The following is an 18,475-nucleotide window of genomic DNA, read 5'->3' as shown; positions in this document are numbered from 1 at the left end:
GGTCCAATACCCATTTTTAAGAGAACTATTTTTTGAATTGTTAATTCAATTTTTATATGACCCATAGAAGCAGAGAATGAATCAAATGATGAACTGTCCTCATACAATATCTAACAAGCTTGGATCTGTTGCAGTTACGGTGACTACTACATCAACAAAATTGCTGCCGCAATTATGAATACGGACCGCAATTTAAAACCGTGTTTCTTCTGTCAAAAAATTAAAATCTCAAATACATATCAAGATATAAACTTCATTTCGAAAACATCTAGTAACTTACAAGTTACAAACATAGCCTAATTGACTAGTATATGATTATCTTTTTTTTTTTCTTCTGAAATAGCAAACTTTATTAATAAAGCAGGTGCCCATACAAAGACGCACAAGCGAGCAAGAAAGAAATAAACACACAAGGCAAAAGAGCGACAAAAAATTCAAAATAGTAGAAAATAACAACACACAAGACCAACAAAAAGCAACCACCTAAACCCCTGGTACTAGAAATATCTGGAAAAGAGCGATGATAGACACTCCAAATTTCCTCACACCAACATATCATATCATTCTTCATGGTACTCTTCAATAACTTCATCTAATATTCTCTGCCAAAACTCAGTTCCCATCTGCATTGAGAAAATAACAAAATTCAATTCAGAAATTAATAAATATGCGTTTCAGTTTGAATATATATATATATAGTTTATGTATATGTAATGGTATTGGTAGGTACCTACCTGTGCAACAATTGTATATAGTGGTAAGGTGCTGTAGCCACACAGTCCCAGAGTAAATACCCTATTACGTACCCCAACATTTGAGAGTTCAGAATTTACAAGCAAATAAAGAAATCATATATAAATGCTCAAAAGAAAAGAGAAGTATTGCGGTTACCCAGCAATGAGCCTTTGATAAGGGTAATAAAGTTGTTTCATCATACAGGAGTCAAATCCATATGTAATCTGAGAATACATACAAATAGATTATATTCAAAACTAACCCTGTCACAATATATATATATGCAAGTTATCTTCAAAATAATTTGCTTACCCCTATCCACAAAAATATTGCTATCTGAAAAGCATTTTCAAAAAGGATAAAGTGAATCAAGTGTAGAACGAAGTGAGGCCAATGAAACCAAAAGTGCGTATCTGATGGTTGTATTTGTATATTCAAATCCGGTCCACCAATTTGGGGGGGGTGCATGCTTTACAGATATTTCAAGAGCTCGACGGGTTACTATATGCTCCAGAATAGTTCCCATAATAATTAAAGGCTGAAATACAAAATGCAAAGACAAGAAACAAATAAATAAATAAATAAATTGGATACATACACACATAATTGCCTATTTAGTCTTTTACTTTTATTTTAAGTTTAGTCCTTTATATTTTCTTTAAATATGGGTGATAAAACAGGTCCAATTCGTCGGGCCGGCCCGTTTAGCCCGTCAATTTTGGCGGGCTGAGCCAAAGTTTTGAGCTCGAGCCCTTTAGTTGGTCCGTCCCGCCAAACTCACCTAAAAAGGGCGGGCCCGTCCGCGAGTTACATAAAAATATAAAATCTATTTTTTTTACTAATGAATAGTATAGCACGGCTCAACCCAATAAAATACGAGACTTATTTAAAATAAATTTAGTTTTTTTCTTCTATTCATTCAAACAATCGGTGTCAAATTTAGCTTTACTTGTCGCCGCTTTACTTTTTTTATTGTCGTTGTTGCTTCTTTTTGTCTCTTCGATCTTCATACTCGTTCTTCTTCTTCATCGAATTTTTAGTGTAACTTACTTTTTTTATTTTATTACATGAATCAACATCGCATACGGCGTGGTTCACATTTTTTCCCGGTTCATTACCTCAAACACATAGTCAAATACTTTCTTTATAATTAGAATGACTACATACATGTTTATAAGTATATAATCAATGGACTCATGACATACTTCCTTGATGATTTTGTCTCATAAACTACATACATGTTTTTCGTAACAACAAAAATGTCAAAATAAAAAATAAAATAAAAAACAAAAAAAAACTTTTTGTTTGATGGGCCGGCCCGCCAACTCGCTTGTCCGCCATTAAATGGGGCGGACTGTATTTTAGACTCGACCACCTAAGTTGGCTCGGCTCGTACCGCTTTTAGGCGGGCTTAAGCGGGCCGAGCCTAAACGGGGCAGACTTAAGTTGATCCCTCAAATTTCCAAAGTTTAAATTAGTTACCCCTTCACTAAAAATATAATAAGAAAAATAACATTAAATGTTTCATTAGTAATATAAAGCTACTTATAATTTGGTAATTTTTTTCCTCACAGTGACTTTATAATTTGATACGGAGGAGTAGTTTTCTAACTATTTTGATTTTTTTTTGTGAAATCTAACTAATTTGATTTATTAATTAATAAAAATAATAAAATTATAATATTTTGACCCAAAAAACTAACTGATTCAAACATTAAAAATTTGAGAACCAACGTGAAACATTTAAAAGATAAAACAACACCTTAAAACCTAAAATAAATAATGAATCAATTGTGCAATTAAACCTTAATTATCTCATAAAAATACATTTTTTAATTATTTAGGCTTGTGTTGGCCATGAAAATGAACAAAAATACTTACAACAACAGGAATAAAAGCAATCCAGAAATATGCATGCCAACCTGAAAGAGTAAAGCAGATATCTTAATTTTGAGATTCAAAGATAACAAGCAAAACCAAAAGAAATGATTAGTTCAACGAGTCCTTGTACAAAAATGCCACATTGCCAATTCACAAAATATATTAAGATTCTCTTCCTTTATCATCGCAGAAGATCAACAGAATTATTTAGCAACAGAAAAGATCAACAGAATTGTAAACAAGAATACTTGGTATACGAGTACCATGGATATTTAGCATGAAAGCATAGATCAATGTCTCAAAGCATACCATGGATATTTAGCAACAAGAGGATGACCACAAAGATCCAAAGATACAAACTGCAACCATGAAAATAGAATTAGAATTGCGCTATTACAGGAATCAATAACTTAATGCAAGATGATAAAAATAAAAAAAATAGAATTAGAACTGATGTATCTATGAGTTTTTTGTATTTTTTTTTCTTCTTTTCGTTAAGGCTCAGTACATCTTGTTTATAGTCCCTTTTGTGGACTCTTTTGTTGTAGAAGTTTTTTTCTATAATTTTTTTTTTACTGATCAAGTAGTTTGGTGACTAGAAATTTCATCTTTAAAATGGATAAGTAACCCCTGCATATACTAATGCATTCTAGACATATCGCATTATATAAAAAAAAAAACAATTATGTGTTGACAAAGTTATTCTACGGAAGCACTTACCTTATACCAACAATTTGCTTGAAATATTCTTCATGGATTCGAGTAATGTAGCGGTGAAAATAAACCCTATTGTTTGTGAAGCTACCATGTGACTACAAGAAAGAAATGGCAAAGGATATATGCATGATTCATTTATTGGTGGAGTCACCGATGAAGCCTACTTTACCCTTTTAATAATTTGGGGATATTTATCCAATCAATCAATAAAAACAAATTATATAAGTAGATTTATATGTGATACCTACAAATAATTTGTAAGTAATTTTTACTTCATTTGCATATGACTTGTTCTCATTAATAGTTGAATAAATATCCTCGAATTATTGACGGATAGTATAGAAAAAATTGAAGAACAAGATAAAAGCAAACTGAGATTATTTGACAACAAATATGGTACAACAGAACCTTACCATACAAAAACCATATTTTAATATCATATAATCTGAATCCGTCACAAAACCGATAAATTGCTTGAAAATAGATTCCTGAAAGAAGTATAAAGGATTAGTAAAAATAAAAAGTTAAAGAAAATCATGGCATAGAAGATCTCTAAAAAATAATCCCTAGTTTTTTCAAAATAAAATTATTTTTTTAAAACTTAAACAAACAAACTCGTAATTCCGGTTTGAAAATTCTAGAGCATGAAAAACTAGTGATTAACTTACACAAAAGTCCATTAAACCGAAAAGACAATTGTCGTGTGATCGTCGAAAATTATCCAAGTTTTGTTCCATAACTGCAATGAAGAAAACGATATGCAAACAAGAAGTCGTGAGAAAGAGTAAAATGAGAAACATTATTTACAAAAGGCAAAATTACACTACAAGTCCTTTATCTTATTTTTTTGTAACACTTTGGTCCTTTATCTTTTTTTTATAACATTTTGGTCCTTTATCTTTTATTTGTAACACTTTAGTCCTTTATTTTTTTTATTTGTAACATTTTAGTCCATTTTTTTGTAACAGTTTGGTCCTTTATCTTTTTTTATTTGTAACACTTTGGTCCTTTATTTTTTATAAATAAATAAGATAAGGACCAAAGTGTTACAAAAAAAAAGATAAAGGACCAAATTGTTACAAAAAAAAGATAAAGGACCAAACTGTTACAAAAAAATAAGATAAAGGACCTGTAATGTAATTTTGCCTTTACAAAATTCTTTTGACGGGTTTAAGGGTTGACAGATTAACAATAATTTTTGGTCTAGCCTTTTTTATTAATTAGTGATTAGGGGACATTATTTACAAAAGTAGAATTCTTTTAGCTTCGTTAACTAGAGTCATTAGGGGACATTTACCATGGCTTTAAAAGATTTGAAGAAAGAGAGGAGGGATGCAAGTTTTACTTACCATTTTCATAACGACTTGCAGTTCTGTTTCTATTATATTCTCCCCAGCGTTGTAGCTGTGATCATCATCATCATAGAATAATAAATAAATAAATAAATACAATAATAAGGACATATCTATAAAATTATACATTATGAAATAAATAGAGTAACAATTACTGCGGTCCTTTTTATTAGAAATAAAAGTGAAAAATTTTTAAGACAAAAAAAAAGTGAAATTTTTTGTTATCATTTTTATAAGAAAAAATTTTGACCAATTTTCAAATGTGTTATATGTTTATTTTTACATGTGTCCTTATTTATTATGAGAGATAATATCAAAAGTAAATAAGTTAGTTGAATTAAGATTAATTAAATAGAAATATTGATGTAATATATTTAAATTTATATGACTATTAATTAAATGAAATATCTATTTACGATGTGTTTCATTAATCTTAATGATTTTTGTGTTTTATTTCTTATAAAAAAGAATCGAAAGAAATATAATATTTGAACATTTTTTAATCTCTTACACTCGTTTAATATCATATTTTATCTCTATTTTTTTTGTCACTAATTAATAGAGATGAGTTAGACCCAAGAGCACTGTACATGTCTCTTCTAGCTTAACCAAGGTTCTGGGTTCGATCTCTGGCTTGGGCATGCAGTTTGCCACCCATTTGGGTCCCACAAGACTCGAGAAATTAGTCTCTGCAGTTGTGCGCAGAGTATACGCAGTTTACACAAAAAAAAAAATAGAGATGAGTTAGGCTCTTTTGAATTTTGATTATTATTAATTTAAAAAGGGAAAAAAAAGGTGCTCACTCTTTCGTTTCCAAGAAGAAAGATGAGAAAGGACAATATGATGTGCACTGCGCCAAGGAGGAAAACAAAGATGTGTATCTCATGCACAACTTCAGCAGATAATAAAGGAACTTTGTTCTGAAAAAGGACCAAGACAATATCGAGAGGAAACTCACTAATTAGTTAGTATATAGAAGGAAATGAAAGAAAACATACAAATAGTATTATTATATACCTTGCGAGAGCAGAAAGAGGTTGTAGGATTGGCGTCGGCTGGTCCGTCTCCTTCTGCTCTGAGGCGATCGGCGAGACTACAAGGAAGCAGCAGGTCATGGTGGAAATGGAATACATCAGGAGCAACGCATATTTTGGTAAGGAGGCTTTCAGAAAACGTCAGACACAGAGAAATAAGACCCAGAAGCGCCAACTCTTCCAATAACGCTACACGCAAAAACATTAAGTTAAGTTTAATATTGAATTTAAAGCTAAGACACGTGTTCTGGACTGGGCCTAAAGCCCATTCACCGAGGATCTCTTCCTCTTCTGCGTCAAACTCGGCCTAACTGGACATAGGCCTGATCAACGGTCAAGGAAGCTAGCCTTCCGTAACGGTTGACGTTGGAATGATTGACATTTGTTGTCTATCATGACTTTTAATTTAGCCGTTATTCCGACAGCCATTAATGGCAAAAACGTCTTATTCGTCTTCACATTAATGGTTTTGGCTCTGCGCTGAGACTATATAAACTCTTCTCATGCAGAAGGCTCGGGTACAATATTTTCTATCTCTGAAACTTTCACTTGACACATAAGCTAACTTGAGAGTCGGAGTGTGTGCAAGTACAATCACTGGCTACGTCAATTCTGATCAGGTAAGATCAAAACGAAACAAGAGATAAAATAAAAGAAAGACAGACCTTCGGTGGGCTTCTGAAGAGATAGGTAAATCGGCATTCGGTGCTCTCTTAGAAACTTTCTAACACGGTAAAAAATATGCACCACAGTGTAGGAAATGATGACCATGACGGTGCAAACGCCTGCCATTACCCAGGTCGGAGTAAACTCGAGTGAGTTCTCAAATTCACCTTCGCCACCCATTCTCTCTCTCTCTAAATGAATCACACCACCTTCTTGTATCTACAATATATAAAAAGAAGATACGTATGAAATTCCCAATTTGCCCCTTTTTCATTTTTTGACAAATAATTAATTCAGGGTTATTTTGTGTCTTTATCAAAAAACGTTAGTAGAAAAATGCTAAAAAATTTCTTAGTAAGATTTGAACCCTTAACATTTTAGTTATACTTCTTATTGCATTTACCACTAAGCCATATGAATTAATTTGTTATATTTTTAGAATCAACATATAATCAATACGAGTTAAATGCCCAATTCTAACCACAAAACTTCACTTTATTTGTTAATTCTCCCACGATTTTTTTCTTTTTATCTAAAAATCCAATTTTTTTGTATGTAACTCAAATTCAAATTACCTCACTTTATAAAAATTCAATTTTTTAATTAAATAAAAATCAATTATTAACTGGCCATCGATATATCCTATACACCATCATTTTCAAGGGTATTTTGTGTCATATTTGAAAGTTAATAACTAATTTCAATATTTTAATATTTTTCTCTAGGTGATTACTTCCATTTTAATATTTTGTGTCATATATTTATACTCATATATTAATACAATAGCATACTTTTTGTGTGATTTATGCATGACCTATGTGTTTTACTCAAATTAATAAGTTTGCCCATTCTTTTATAACATCTGCGGGACCTATATTTATACTCATATATGGAAAACAATTACGGGACTATATTCATACTCATATATATATATATATATATATATATATATATATTTAACTAGCTGGGTACCCGTGCGGACGCACGGGAGGAGCAGCGTTGCCGCTCAAGAATATGTATACTATAGAATATAGATTTATTGGTTAACAATGAAATATAAAGGGTGAAAAAATAAAGAAAAAATATGTTGCCAATTTAAAAAAACTGAATAATGTATATAAGAAGGAAAAAAAATAAAATAAATGTTTTCAATAATTTTTTAATGTTAATGTTACGGGACTATACTCATACTCATATATATATATATATATATATATATATATATATATTTAATACAGGGACCTAAGAAAATAAGATACATGTGAAAATTTCATGTTATCCTACTTAATAATTTGACACATCACCACTTTCATGAGTATTTTGTGTCATATTTGAAAGTTAGTAAATAATTTCAATAAATTGGTAATAAATTCTATTTAAATATGAATATAATAAGGAAGAAACAAACTTTCTTATCGTAAAACAAAAGGAACAAAATTTCTTTTTAAAAAAACTTTAGTTTTACAAATATTATATATATATATATATATATATATATATATATATATATATATATATATATATATATATTATTGAAAAAGATAATAATAATAATAATAATAATAATAATAATAATAATAATAATAATAATAGTAATAATAATTGACAAATCGTATCCTTAAAACACAAATTGGGCAGTTAATTAGAAACGTTAAATTTGATGAAACTGGACACTTATAAAAAAACACGGGAAGTAATATTTTGTGTAATCAATACATTGGCCATTTTTTTTGGAATAGATTGACCATCAATACCATTAGCAAAATCTATATTTATACTTATATATTAAGACGAAAAATCTACTATTTTTTGCGACTCTCACATAACTTGTGTTTTTACTAATATATTATGCTATCTATTTTTTTAAAATAATTTTACGGGTTATATTCATATTAATACGGGAACCTTTTTTTGTTATATCTACGTGCATTATATTTTTAATCATATATTAATAAAGTTGTTTATTTTTATTTTTTTTATAATTTTACGTATTATACTCATTATATTTTTCTTTTGTGTGAATTCTGCGGGACCTATGATTTTCCTCTTATTAATAATGTTTCCTGATCTTTAATAATTTATGTAGGACCTAAATTTATACTCAGATATTAATGCGAGAACCTATATTTTTTTTCTGATTTCTACGAGACTTATATTTTTAATCATATATTAATAAATTTGTCATTCTTTCATAATTTCTGCATTACATATATTTATGGTCATATATTGAGTTGCATTGATCTAATCTTTTGTGTAATTTTTGCGGGGCCTATGTTTTTACTCTTATTATCGAAGTTTTCAATTTTTTACTATTTTTTTTAGACCTATATTTATAATTATATATTAATACGAGAACCTAATCTTTTGTGTGATTTCTAGGGACCTATGTGTTTTTTTTTTGGTACATGGGGACCTATGTGTTTTACTCATATTAATAAGCTTGCCCGTTATTTTATAACATCTGCGGAACCTATATTTAAACTCATATATTAATATGGATATTTTTTTGTTTGTGTGATTTCTACGGGGCTTATTCTTTTAATTATATATTAATTAAGTTGTTTGTAACAAAAATAAAATAAAAATTAAGTTTTCTATTTTTTTTACTATTTTACTGGTTATACTCATATTTAATACGATGACCTAATTATTTTGATGATTGTTGCGAGACCTATATTTTCACCTATATTTTCACTAACATATTAATACGATTGCCTATTTTTTAATAATTTTTACGGGACTATATTTATACTCATATATACTCATATATTAATACCTGGACATAAGTTTTTTTGTGATTTTTCAAAACGTATGATTTTACTAATATATTAATAAGGTAGCCCTTTTTTTTTCTTCATAATTTCTACATTATCTATATTTATATTCCTATATCAATACGAAGACCTAAAGTTTTTTGGTGATGGTTTTACCATGGTTCTTTTTCTATTTTTTTTTGCCAAATATTATATCCTTCCTATTTTTTTTATTTTTTAATCTACTTTCCAATAACTTTCAACTTACCAAGTGAGGAGCGGCAATGCCGCGACTCCCGTGCGGACGCACGGGTGTCCTGCTAGTTGTTTTAGTAAAACAAAACACGAACTTAATTAGTCTAGTAACAGGAAGAATGAATGGTTCATCATATATAGGCATCATGCATACTTCGTGGTCTTTTTTTATTTATTTTTTGTACAACTTCGCGGAAATAGTTTCACAACGTCTTTTTCCCCTACTTAATCTCAATATTAGCAAGCGCCAAAACCAGCACAAAAGTCATTCCTTTTCCTTCTATATAGTTAGTAATAATATTAGGCAAATGCTAAATAGTGCCTCCGGGGCACTCTTTAAGCCCATAAATAGTAAATTTTTTATATAGAATTTTTATCGGAATGCGTAAAATCAACGCATTGGAAATTGTAGTGTTTAACTTTTTGAATAAAAAGTTTCTTTAAATAGAATGCTTAAAGAGTGCCCCGGGGGCACTCGTTAGCAAGACCCATAATATTATTATAGTATAATCATAAAATGTCATACTCATACCTCATATACTATACTTTTTGGTTGATAAGCAAAAGTGTATACGAGTTGAATTTCTAAGATCTCATTAAAAATAGATATAAACCATTCACTTAAAAGAGGTTGTCACGCATTTCAAACGAACCATTAGTCAACCATTCAACTTTCTTTTTCAGCGGCCGGCCCTAAAACTCTTTTTGATTTTCTTCTTCTTCTCTCACCCATAGAGGGGTGGTTTTAGGTCAATTTTTGGCCTAAAATCACCCCTTTACATTTTTTTCTTCTTGCTTTTTAATACAAATAAGTGATTTTCACATAGTTTAAGTCTTATAGTTTTGTTTTCATCTTTGCGATTTTATCCTTTGTTTTGATTTTCAGTATTGTTGTCCCGTCTTAGTGCGGAGTATTGTTGTCCCGTCTTTGTGCGGTGTTCATTTGTTTCAGGTTTGAAGATTAAGGTTGATCCAGTGCAGATCCAATCAATGACTTTTGTACCATCAACGCTACAGATCCGGCGACATGAATGTTCCGGAAACTTCAATATAGTCAAATATGTAGGCTTTTGCAATATGCCGTTTGATGCTATTAACACGGATGCTGTGAGTTTGTTCGCAGATTCATCCTTTTTGTTTTTAGCGATTTTGATTTGTATTGCATCGATGTACTCTTATCAATTTGAATGAATGAATATCTTTTATTTAGTCAAAAAAAAAAAAGAGGTTGTCACGCCCGATAGTGCAAATTAAGCTTACATCTATGAAAAGTTAATTTATTATCAACTGAATCAACTTTTATTGTCTTTTTACTCGACATTGTAAACGGGAAGAAATTGACCAAACTCACCAGGGTCACGGACACAAATACACTGATATTAGCCGCTGAAAAAAATAGAGGCAAAAGGTTACGGGTAGCTATGGTGATCTCGTCGTCCAAACCAGCGGGTAAGGTTCACTAGACCGGGACTAGACTACCCTAAATCCACGTGTTTTCACTTTCTAGAAGATTTTGGAATCTTTGCAACAATGATGAAAGCGAGGATCGAGATGCTCATTCTTAAGCACGTGAGACCATCTACAATGGTTTAAATATTCAACACCCACTTTTTCAACTCCCAACACTCCACATCATTTTCTCTTTCTTCCACCTAATCATTCAACACACATTCAACTTTTATCCTCTTCAATAGTTTTTTCATTCAACACTCTACCCCACCACTTTCTCTACCCCACCATTTTTTATTTCATATTCTTATTTAAATTTATATTTTTGTTTTTATGATTATATAAAATTACAATTATTGATTAAAATTAAATTAAAATAATTAACACTTAACGATTTATTTTTTAGTTTTTTGTAATAAAAACAAAATTTATTTAAATAATTTATACGAAATGATTATTGGGATCCATTTCACAAAAAAAAAAGACTAATACTTCAAGATTAACACTAATAGAAAGATAATAATAAGATTAATATAGTGAAAAAATCGATTATTTTTTCTGTGTCCAAATCAAATTAAACAAGTCTCTATTTATAGACAAAAAAAAATCATGAATTTTGGTGAAAAAATAAAAAATTAAAAAATTAATTTGCAAATAAATAATTGAGTTCAAAGTATTAAATTGATAAAAATTCAACCAACCAATCACAGCCAGCCATGTGGCTGGATCTTATCTCCCAACACTCTCTCTCCGCGTCCAGCCCATGACCACTCTCACCTTGCGCGCGTGTGGCACACGCGCCTGCTGTGAGCCACTAGAAACTTGCCTCGTGGTCCCCCTTGTATGCTTCAACTGTGTTGAACATTTTCATCACCTCTCCCCTCCATGTCATGTTCAACATGTCCTTCAACACACCATTGGAGGGTTTTTTTTTAGTTGAATTCAGTTTCAACATGACCATTGTATATGGTCTGAGAGGATTTTCCCAAACAACATGGTCGCTCCTGGTAGAGGACCCAAAAACTTAACTATTGGCTCCATCAAGAGAAAGTTTCAAGAGTTGTCGAGTGTTGCCTATCATGTGGTAACATCGGATAAAACGACTGAAGGTCTCCCTTGGCATTCTTTGTTGAAGAAATTTTTTAGATATCGTTACTTTGATGCCCCCACTTAGGTTACAAGTTGGAGCTACCCAACTCTCCAACATGGCGAAATTTGACGCAAGCATGGACAATTGAAACTAGCATGTGTGGCCCTTTTTAAATATTTTTTTTAATGTATCATCTTTTTGTTAATTCCTTTTAAAAAAACTTGAAATGGGAAATTGATATACATAAAAAATTATCTTAAGTGTTTAGAATTTAGAGCTAAAAAAATAAATTTTGAAATTATATCAAACAAATTCTAAAAATTTGAAACAGAAATATCAATCTTAATTAAATTTTAAAGATATATTATTTCAAATCTAAATTTAAAATATATTTAAATCTAAAATCTAAAAAAAAATATATATATATATATAAGTATAACACAACATCTAAGAACGGTGTTTAATTCTTTAAAAAGTAAAAAATAAGAACGATGTTTATTAAGTTTTAGGTACGTTATAAAATGATAATTTTATTTGAGAATGATGTGATGAATAAATAAATATTTGATTAAATTAGGTGGTGAGATTAAAACTTAAAAAGGCTTTTAAAGTGTGAATGATGTGTGTGTATTTGCTCCAAATCAAATAATTCGAAAACTTTTTCATCTTCTTTTCTAAGCAAACACCGGCTGCCATTGCCATTGCCATTGCCATTAGCCCTTTATTAATATTTTCATTCCCTTGTCCCTGGTCTTATTTTATTGTAATCCTAAGTGTGAACAAGCACATACTAGAAATTAATCTCATGAGAATTCCAAAATGAATCACACGGAAACATGAAAGCAAGTGGAGATGGAAATTTGCTTATCAACCCATTCATACGTAAACTTGCTTTTTTAGAAATAGTGGTCACCCACTCACCGTTTACACAAACCACTCGCATTTTATTTTTGTTACATACACAACCACTCTTGCATTAACCCGATGTTTTTAATAAGTGAAGACATTCCTCATTTTACAAACATGCTTTTCATAAAATTGTGTTTAATCCTTACCAAAAAAAGAAATTGTGTTTAATCCAACCTAAATATTAAGAGGACGGGAAGTTTAAACATTGGCCTAGTCCATAACCGTATATGCCACAGACATCTCTATGTTAGGTGTGTAGCGGTGTCCGACACGTATCGGTGTCCGATACTCATATGACACTCGTATGACACGTGTCGAATAGCTCAAACCGGTGTCCAAAAAACCTCAATTTTTCTTTACTTTGACACTCCTTTTATCGATGTCCAACATCTGTAAAACACTCGTACAACACATGCCGGACAAGTGTCCCAAAAAAATTGTTTTTTTTCTTATACTCTCATTGGATACATATCAAACATATCTACAAATGTTAAAGATGTGTCGAAACAACAATATTGATCAACGAGGAATTGAAGACATTACATTTTGATTACAATATTTTCAATTTTTTCGATAATAGATAGATAAATAAAGGTTAAATATTATCATATCTTATTTTAAATTTTTTTTTTAAAAATAACTTGCTCGACTTAGATTTACATGTATATATTACTCTCAATTTATATCTTTTATAAATATGTAGCGATGTTAGTGTCATATATTTTTTACATTATTGATGTCGCCGTGTCCGTGTCGTGCCGCCGTGTCCGTGTCAAAGTCCGTGTTTCATAGCTGAAATATTTGTTGGAAATGCAGTGCATCAATGTTGCAAAAAATTGTGATCATAACTAATTCCCCGCGAGCTTAGCTCAGTTGGCACATCGCGCTATATGTGCAGAAGTCGGGGTTTGAATCCCGGACACTCCATTTATTTACTTTAAGCTGAAATTTCTAATCACTAAGCTACTTGACAAAAAAAAGGTGCAACTAATTTTGTGTGAAAAATTATGAACAATTAATTTTACAAGAGTATTTTGGCAAAAGGCTACGGAATAAGTTAGAAACTATAGTTTTCGGCCATTAGTCACGCTTTCAAGATCTCCCATGGTGCTAGAATTAAGAACTAGTGACCTAAAAGGCTACGGCTTTGTCTTCAAGATTTGTTAGCTTGGAAGATAAGGAACAATTTTGCTTAGATGAACCAGCTTGGTGGATAAGGAACAATTTTGCTTAGATGAGCCGAGATGACATAGACACAACAGGAACACTCTATGATCAAAGTAACACCCTGATACAAGCAACAATGGTGATGAGCCACCAGTCACCACACTAAAGAACGAAGGTGCGACAGAGATATTCAATCGCCTTTCGGTGTTGTTGGAGAAAGATTCATCAATGCATGACCCATGGAAGCAGGGAATGAATCAAATGAATCGTGCCTCATACAATATCAAAGAAGCTTGGATCTATTGCAGAATGGAATTTCTGATTCACATCCATGACAGCAAGAGTTGTGGAAGCCTCGTGATATTGCTTTGATACCATATTAGTATTCTAAGGATGCGAGTGATAAAACATTGGCTAGAGCCTGTTAGTTTAAGACTTTGAGAGAATTAAAATCCTAAAGACAACTTTTTTTTTTTTTTGACAGAAAGACAACATTGTTGATTGATTAAAAGACTAGTATTGGATTAATGAAATGAGTTGAGTTTGTTATTGTGAAAGGAAAAAAAAAGACTAGTATTGGATACAATCAGTGCTCTTATTTATAGCTCTTGTTTATAGTGACTGTAGAACACCGTGTCGCTAACAAACTAACAAATTAACTTATGTAGTACTCTATTAGTATCAATGGATCACATCCTAGTTTTGATGATCGCTGTAATAACCAAACCGATAATTACTATCAAGGCTAACCAAGGCTGGTGAAACATTTTTTTTCCATACAGTTATAAGATTTCTCACATTGCTTGCATCATTAAAAACAACTAAAATCTTCAACCAGTTTCATGAGCAGAGTGCTGGTAAGGAAGACGGCGTTCTGGAACTCCCTCCTCAGCACGTCTGTCTTCGAACCACTTAATAACCTTTTTCCGTGGAATGTTTGTAACATGCACGATACTGCTTATCATTGCATTCTGCATTGTCATTCAAGGCAGACAGATAAATTTGAAGTTAACAAGTTATGCAACAAGGAGAATTTCAAAATTACTATATTAACTACCAAGACTCATGTTTCCCCCTATTAATGTAAAATATCATAATATGTAATGAATACATAGTGTTTAATAACTTTCAATAGAGTATATACACACAACAAAAAGAGGTGACAGTTGACATTGTGGGAGGGGTTAATCTTAATTACAAAACCATAAATCTAATATTGACCAATATGTACAAATACATAATCAAACACTTAGCTTGAGGACTGAGAATGAGAACGGTTGATTAACCTTCATTTTTGGTAGTTGTATTACTAGTCTTGGATTTTGCAATATAAAGTATTAGTGCAGCACAACATAAAGTATGAGTACATAAAATAATCATGAAACACGGTGAAAGACATACATGATATATATAATTACGCATCTTAATTGTTTTGTATGAAACCAGACTACTAATACAAGCATCATTTATTTTAAGATTCTCAAACATAACTTTTGATTTAAGAGGGAATTGTTACTGGACTAGAAAGATGGAGACGTTAAATCAGAACTAGTTAAATAAGCCAATGAAGATTTCTCTAGTTGTGTATGGATGATTTAGCAACATAAAACTTGTGATAGTGAAGCATGGGAAATTTTACTTACAGTGGGTCGCTTTGATCTCATGTAAACTCTCTCCAGAGTGTCAAGTTGGGCCTTTTTCAATCTCTTTCGAGATGACCAATTCTGTTGCATGGTATGAATAGGTAAGTCAGACTTTGGCTCAGATTCTGCATGATCTGCATGGTCTGCACTTGTTTCTTTATAAAGAGTCTCCCCGGGTGTAGTTTCAGGTACTATTGCTGATGGTGTGGGTTCATCAGGTATCGATAGGCTCAGCATCAGAAGATTCGGAGGAGGGTTACGGAGCAAATTAAGAACGAGAGATCTATCCAGACAGACATCAGCAGCAAGGGCTTTTACCTGCAACAAATTGGAAAGATAAATGAGAAATGAGTCCCAAAGTCAACATTCGGGATTACCTCGCAACTGAGGCACAGGTTCTTTCACGTTGAGTATGTGTGATAATACAAAGATCCCTCACTTTCCTTCTTTCTTTTGTCTCATTAACACATAATAACTACCTTCAAACTTGCACCACTTTGAAGGAAAAATCCGTCTCAGATTCTTAATATAAACATTTTAAAAAAGTATCCAAGTTGAAGTTAAGATGTTTGCATACTAATCGAAGATTCTCTCCACAAATTACTATTAACTATTATGGGCCTGTTTGTTTCAGATTTTTCACCAAAAAAATCTATTTTTTTATCTTACTTGTGTTTGTTTCAGATTTTTTCAAAAATCATTTTAGTAAAAAAATCATTGTTTTCATCAAAATGAGAATTTATTTTCAATAGCTTTTATCAAAATCCATTTTTTATCACTCATCATCCCTCACCATCTTAAAAAAATAAATTTTTATGATTGTAAACAAACGGTAAATAGCTTTAGATTTTCTTCAAAATCTCTATAGATTTTTTTCATAAAAATCCTTTTTTTTAAAGCTGAAACCAACAGACCCTATATTTGACTTAATTCAGGACCAGTTACAAGTCATTCAAGAGCAAGAAACCCAACCTGACTGCTATATCAACTTTTTCCATCAACTTAACAATTAATCAGGACATAGGACATAATAAGCTTCATATATACTGTTGTAAATGTCTGTACACTGTCGATCAATGATAATCGTCATATCATTAACAATATTTGATTTCAATCATAAGCAAACTTAAACTCATAACTAATTACGTAAAGAAATGAAATTAGAACAAATTGAAAGATATGTAAAATCTAATCTGGCAACAAGTGAAAAAACAAATTAGGCTAAAAAAATTACTTAATCAAAACACTTACACTTATTTTGCGGCGTCCAGTTTTCAAGGCTCTAGCCAATTTATTCAATTGCCAAGTTCTAAGCTTCAGTGAATTCTCATTTCCATCAGCACTAGTTTTTTCAGCATCATTATCAGCTTCTGTTTCACTGCTATCTGAGTCCGACAATTCATCATCATCATCATCTAATTCACCTAACAGACCTTCTAATTCATGTTCAAATAAAGCCATTTCTTCTTCAGTTATATCATCATCGTCATCGTCGTCACCGCCATCGTCATTTTTGAGATCTTCTTCGAGTTGCTTGAAGAGCAACTCAAACGCGTCTTCCTCTTCATCGTTCCCTTCGGTAACATGAGATGATTTTTTCTGCAAAAAATAAAAAGTAAAGTATAAATTAAGCATTTAGGAAGTATGAATTGTATTGGATTTGGAATTGGAAGAATATTGTTGAAATTGAGATAACCTTGTTGGTTTTCTTTTTGGAAGAGGCAGTGACAATTGAGGAGTGAAGGTTCAGAGAGCGAGAAGAAAGAGTGGCGGAGAAGAGAAGAGGTTTTCGTTGTAGTGGATAGGATCGGTTTCCTCCGACAGTGACGAAACGAGCACACGATAGACATTGAATCGCCACCGCCATTTTTCTCTGATTATTTTATCTTCTTTTTCCAGTTAGTAGTTACCACCGCGGGGATGACGTTGAAGGTTTAGATAATCTATCATCAACTATTAGACCAAGTGCAAAAGGAAATGCTACTAATGTTAATTTATTTGTGAATCAGCGTCTATATAATATGACATACTATCTAGCTGACGGTATCTACCTTTCTTATCCAACTTTCGTCAAATTGATTAGACTTCCTCAAAGTGAACCCGATAAGTTATTTGCAAAATATCAGGAGGGATATCGGAAGGACATCGAACGTGCATTTGGAGTTCTTCAAGCTCGATTTAAAATCATCCGTGAACCAGCTCGCTTGTGGGACATAGCTGATTTGGGTATCATAATGAGATCATGCATCATATTACATAATATGATTGTTGAGGATGAACGAGACTCATATGCTCAACGTTGGACCGATTTTGAGCAATCTGAGGAAAGTGGATCTAGTGCACCGCAACCATACTCGACCGAGGTGTTACCCGCTTTTGCAAATCATGTGCGTGCTAGATCCGAGTTTCGTGATCCAAAAGGTCATCAAGATTTGCAAGCAGATTTATTAAATAAATTTTGTTTTTATTACAAAAAACTAAAAAATAAATCGTTAAGTGTTAATTATTATAATTTAATTTTAATCGATAATTATAATTTTATTTAATCATAAAAACAAAAATTTAAATTTAAATAAGAATATGAAATAGAAAGTGGTGGGGTAGAGAAAGTGGTGGGGTAGGGTGTTGAATAGAAAAACCATTGGAGAGGGTAAAACTTGAATGTGTGTTGAATGATTAGGTGGAAGAAAGAGAAAATGATGTGGAGTGAAAAAGTGGGTGTTGAATGTATTTTGGTGTTGAAACCATTGTACATGGTCTTATAAATAAATTAAATTTAAATAAACTAAAGTTCGTAAAAAAATAATTTTAGAAAATTAAAAAT

General features: G+C 31.5%; 1 protein-coding gene and 1 pseudogene across 1 annotated transcript; both read right to left on the bottom strand.

Annotated features, from left to right (window-relative positions):
* Positions 1 to 482: 482 nt before the first annotated feature.
* LOC123895730 lies at positions 483 to 6,511 on the bottom strand (annotated as a pseudogene).
* An 8,073-nt stretch (positions 6,512 to 14,584) lies between these two features.
* LOC123899586 (protein OVEREXPRESSOR OF CATIONIC PEROXIDASE 3-like) lies at positions 14,585 to 17,669 on the bottom strand. The gene is made up of 4 exons (XM_045950755.1): positions 17,348 to 17,669; positions 16,903 to 17,250; positions 15,652 to 15,969; positions 14,585 to 14,979 (listed from the first exon to the last, which is right to left on the bottom strand). The coding sequence occupies exons 1-4, from the start codon at positions 17,516 to 17,518 to the stop codon at positions 14,839 to 14,841; spliced, it is 978 nt and encodes a 325-aa protein (XP_045806711.1). The 5' UTR covers positions 17,519 to 17,669; the 3' UTR covers positions 14,585 to 14,838.
* Between the last annotated feature and the right edge of the window lie 806 nt (positions 17,670 to 18,475).

Source organism: Trifolium pratense, linkage group LG7 (genome assembly GCF_020283565.1).
Source record: "Trifolium pratense cultivar HEN17-A07 linkage group LG7, ARS_RC_1.1, whole genome shotgun sequence".
NCBI lineage: Eukaryota > Viridiplantae > Streptophyta > Magnoliopsida > Fabales > Fabaceae > Trifolium > Trifolium pratense.
Note: the sequence above shows the minus strand (reverse complement) of the source record. Positions and strands in the feature narration are given on the sequence as shown.

Bases quoted from the DNA above. Each gene is read 5' to 3' on its own strand.
- LOC123899586 (XM_045950755.1), bottom strand. From the start codon at position 17,518: ATGGCGGTGGCGATTCAATGTCTATCGTGTGCTCGTTTCGTCACTGTC. The intron at 15,970-16,902 runs GTAAGTGTTTTG...AATTTGTTGCAG, and splicing joins CTGGACGCCGCAAAATAAGT to GTAAAAGCCCTTGCTGCTGA. The intron at 14,980-15,651 runs GTAAGTAAAATT...ATGACAATGCAG, and splicing joins TGAGATCAAAGCGACCCACT to AATGCAATGATAAGCAGTAT.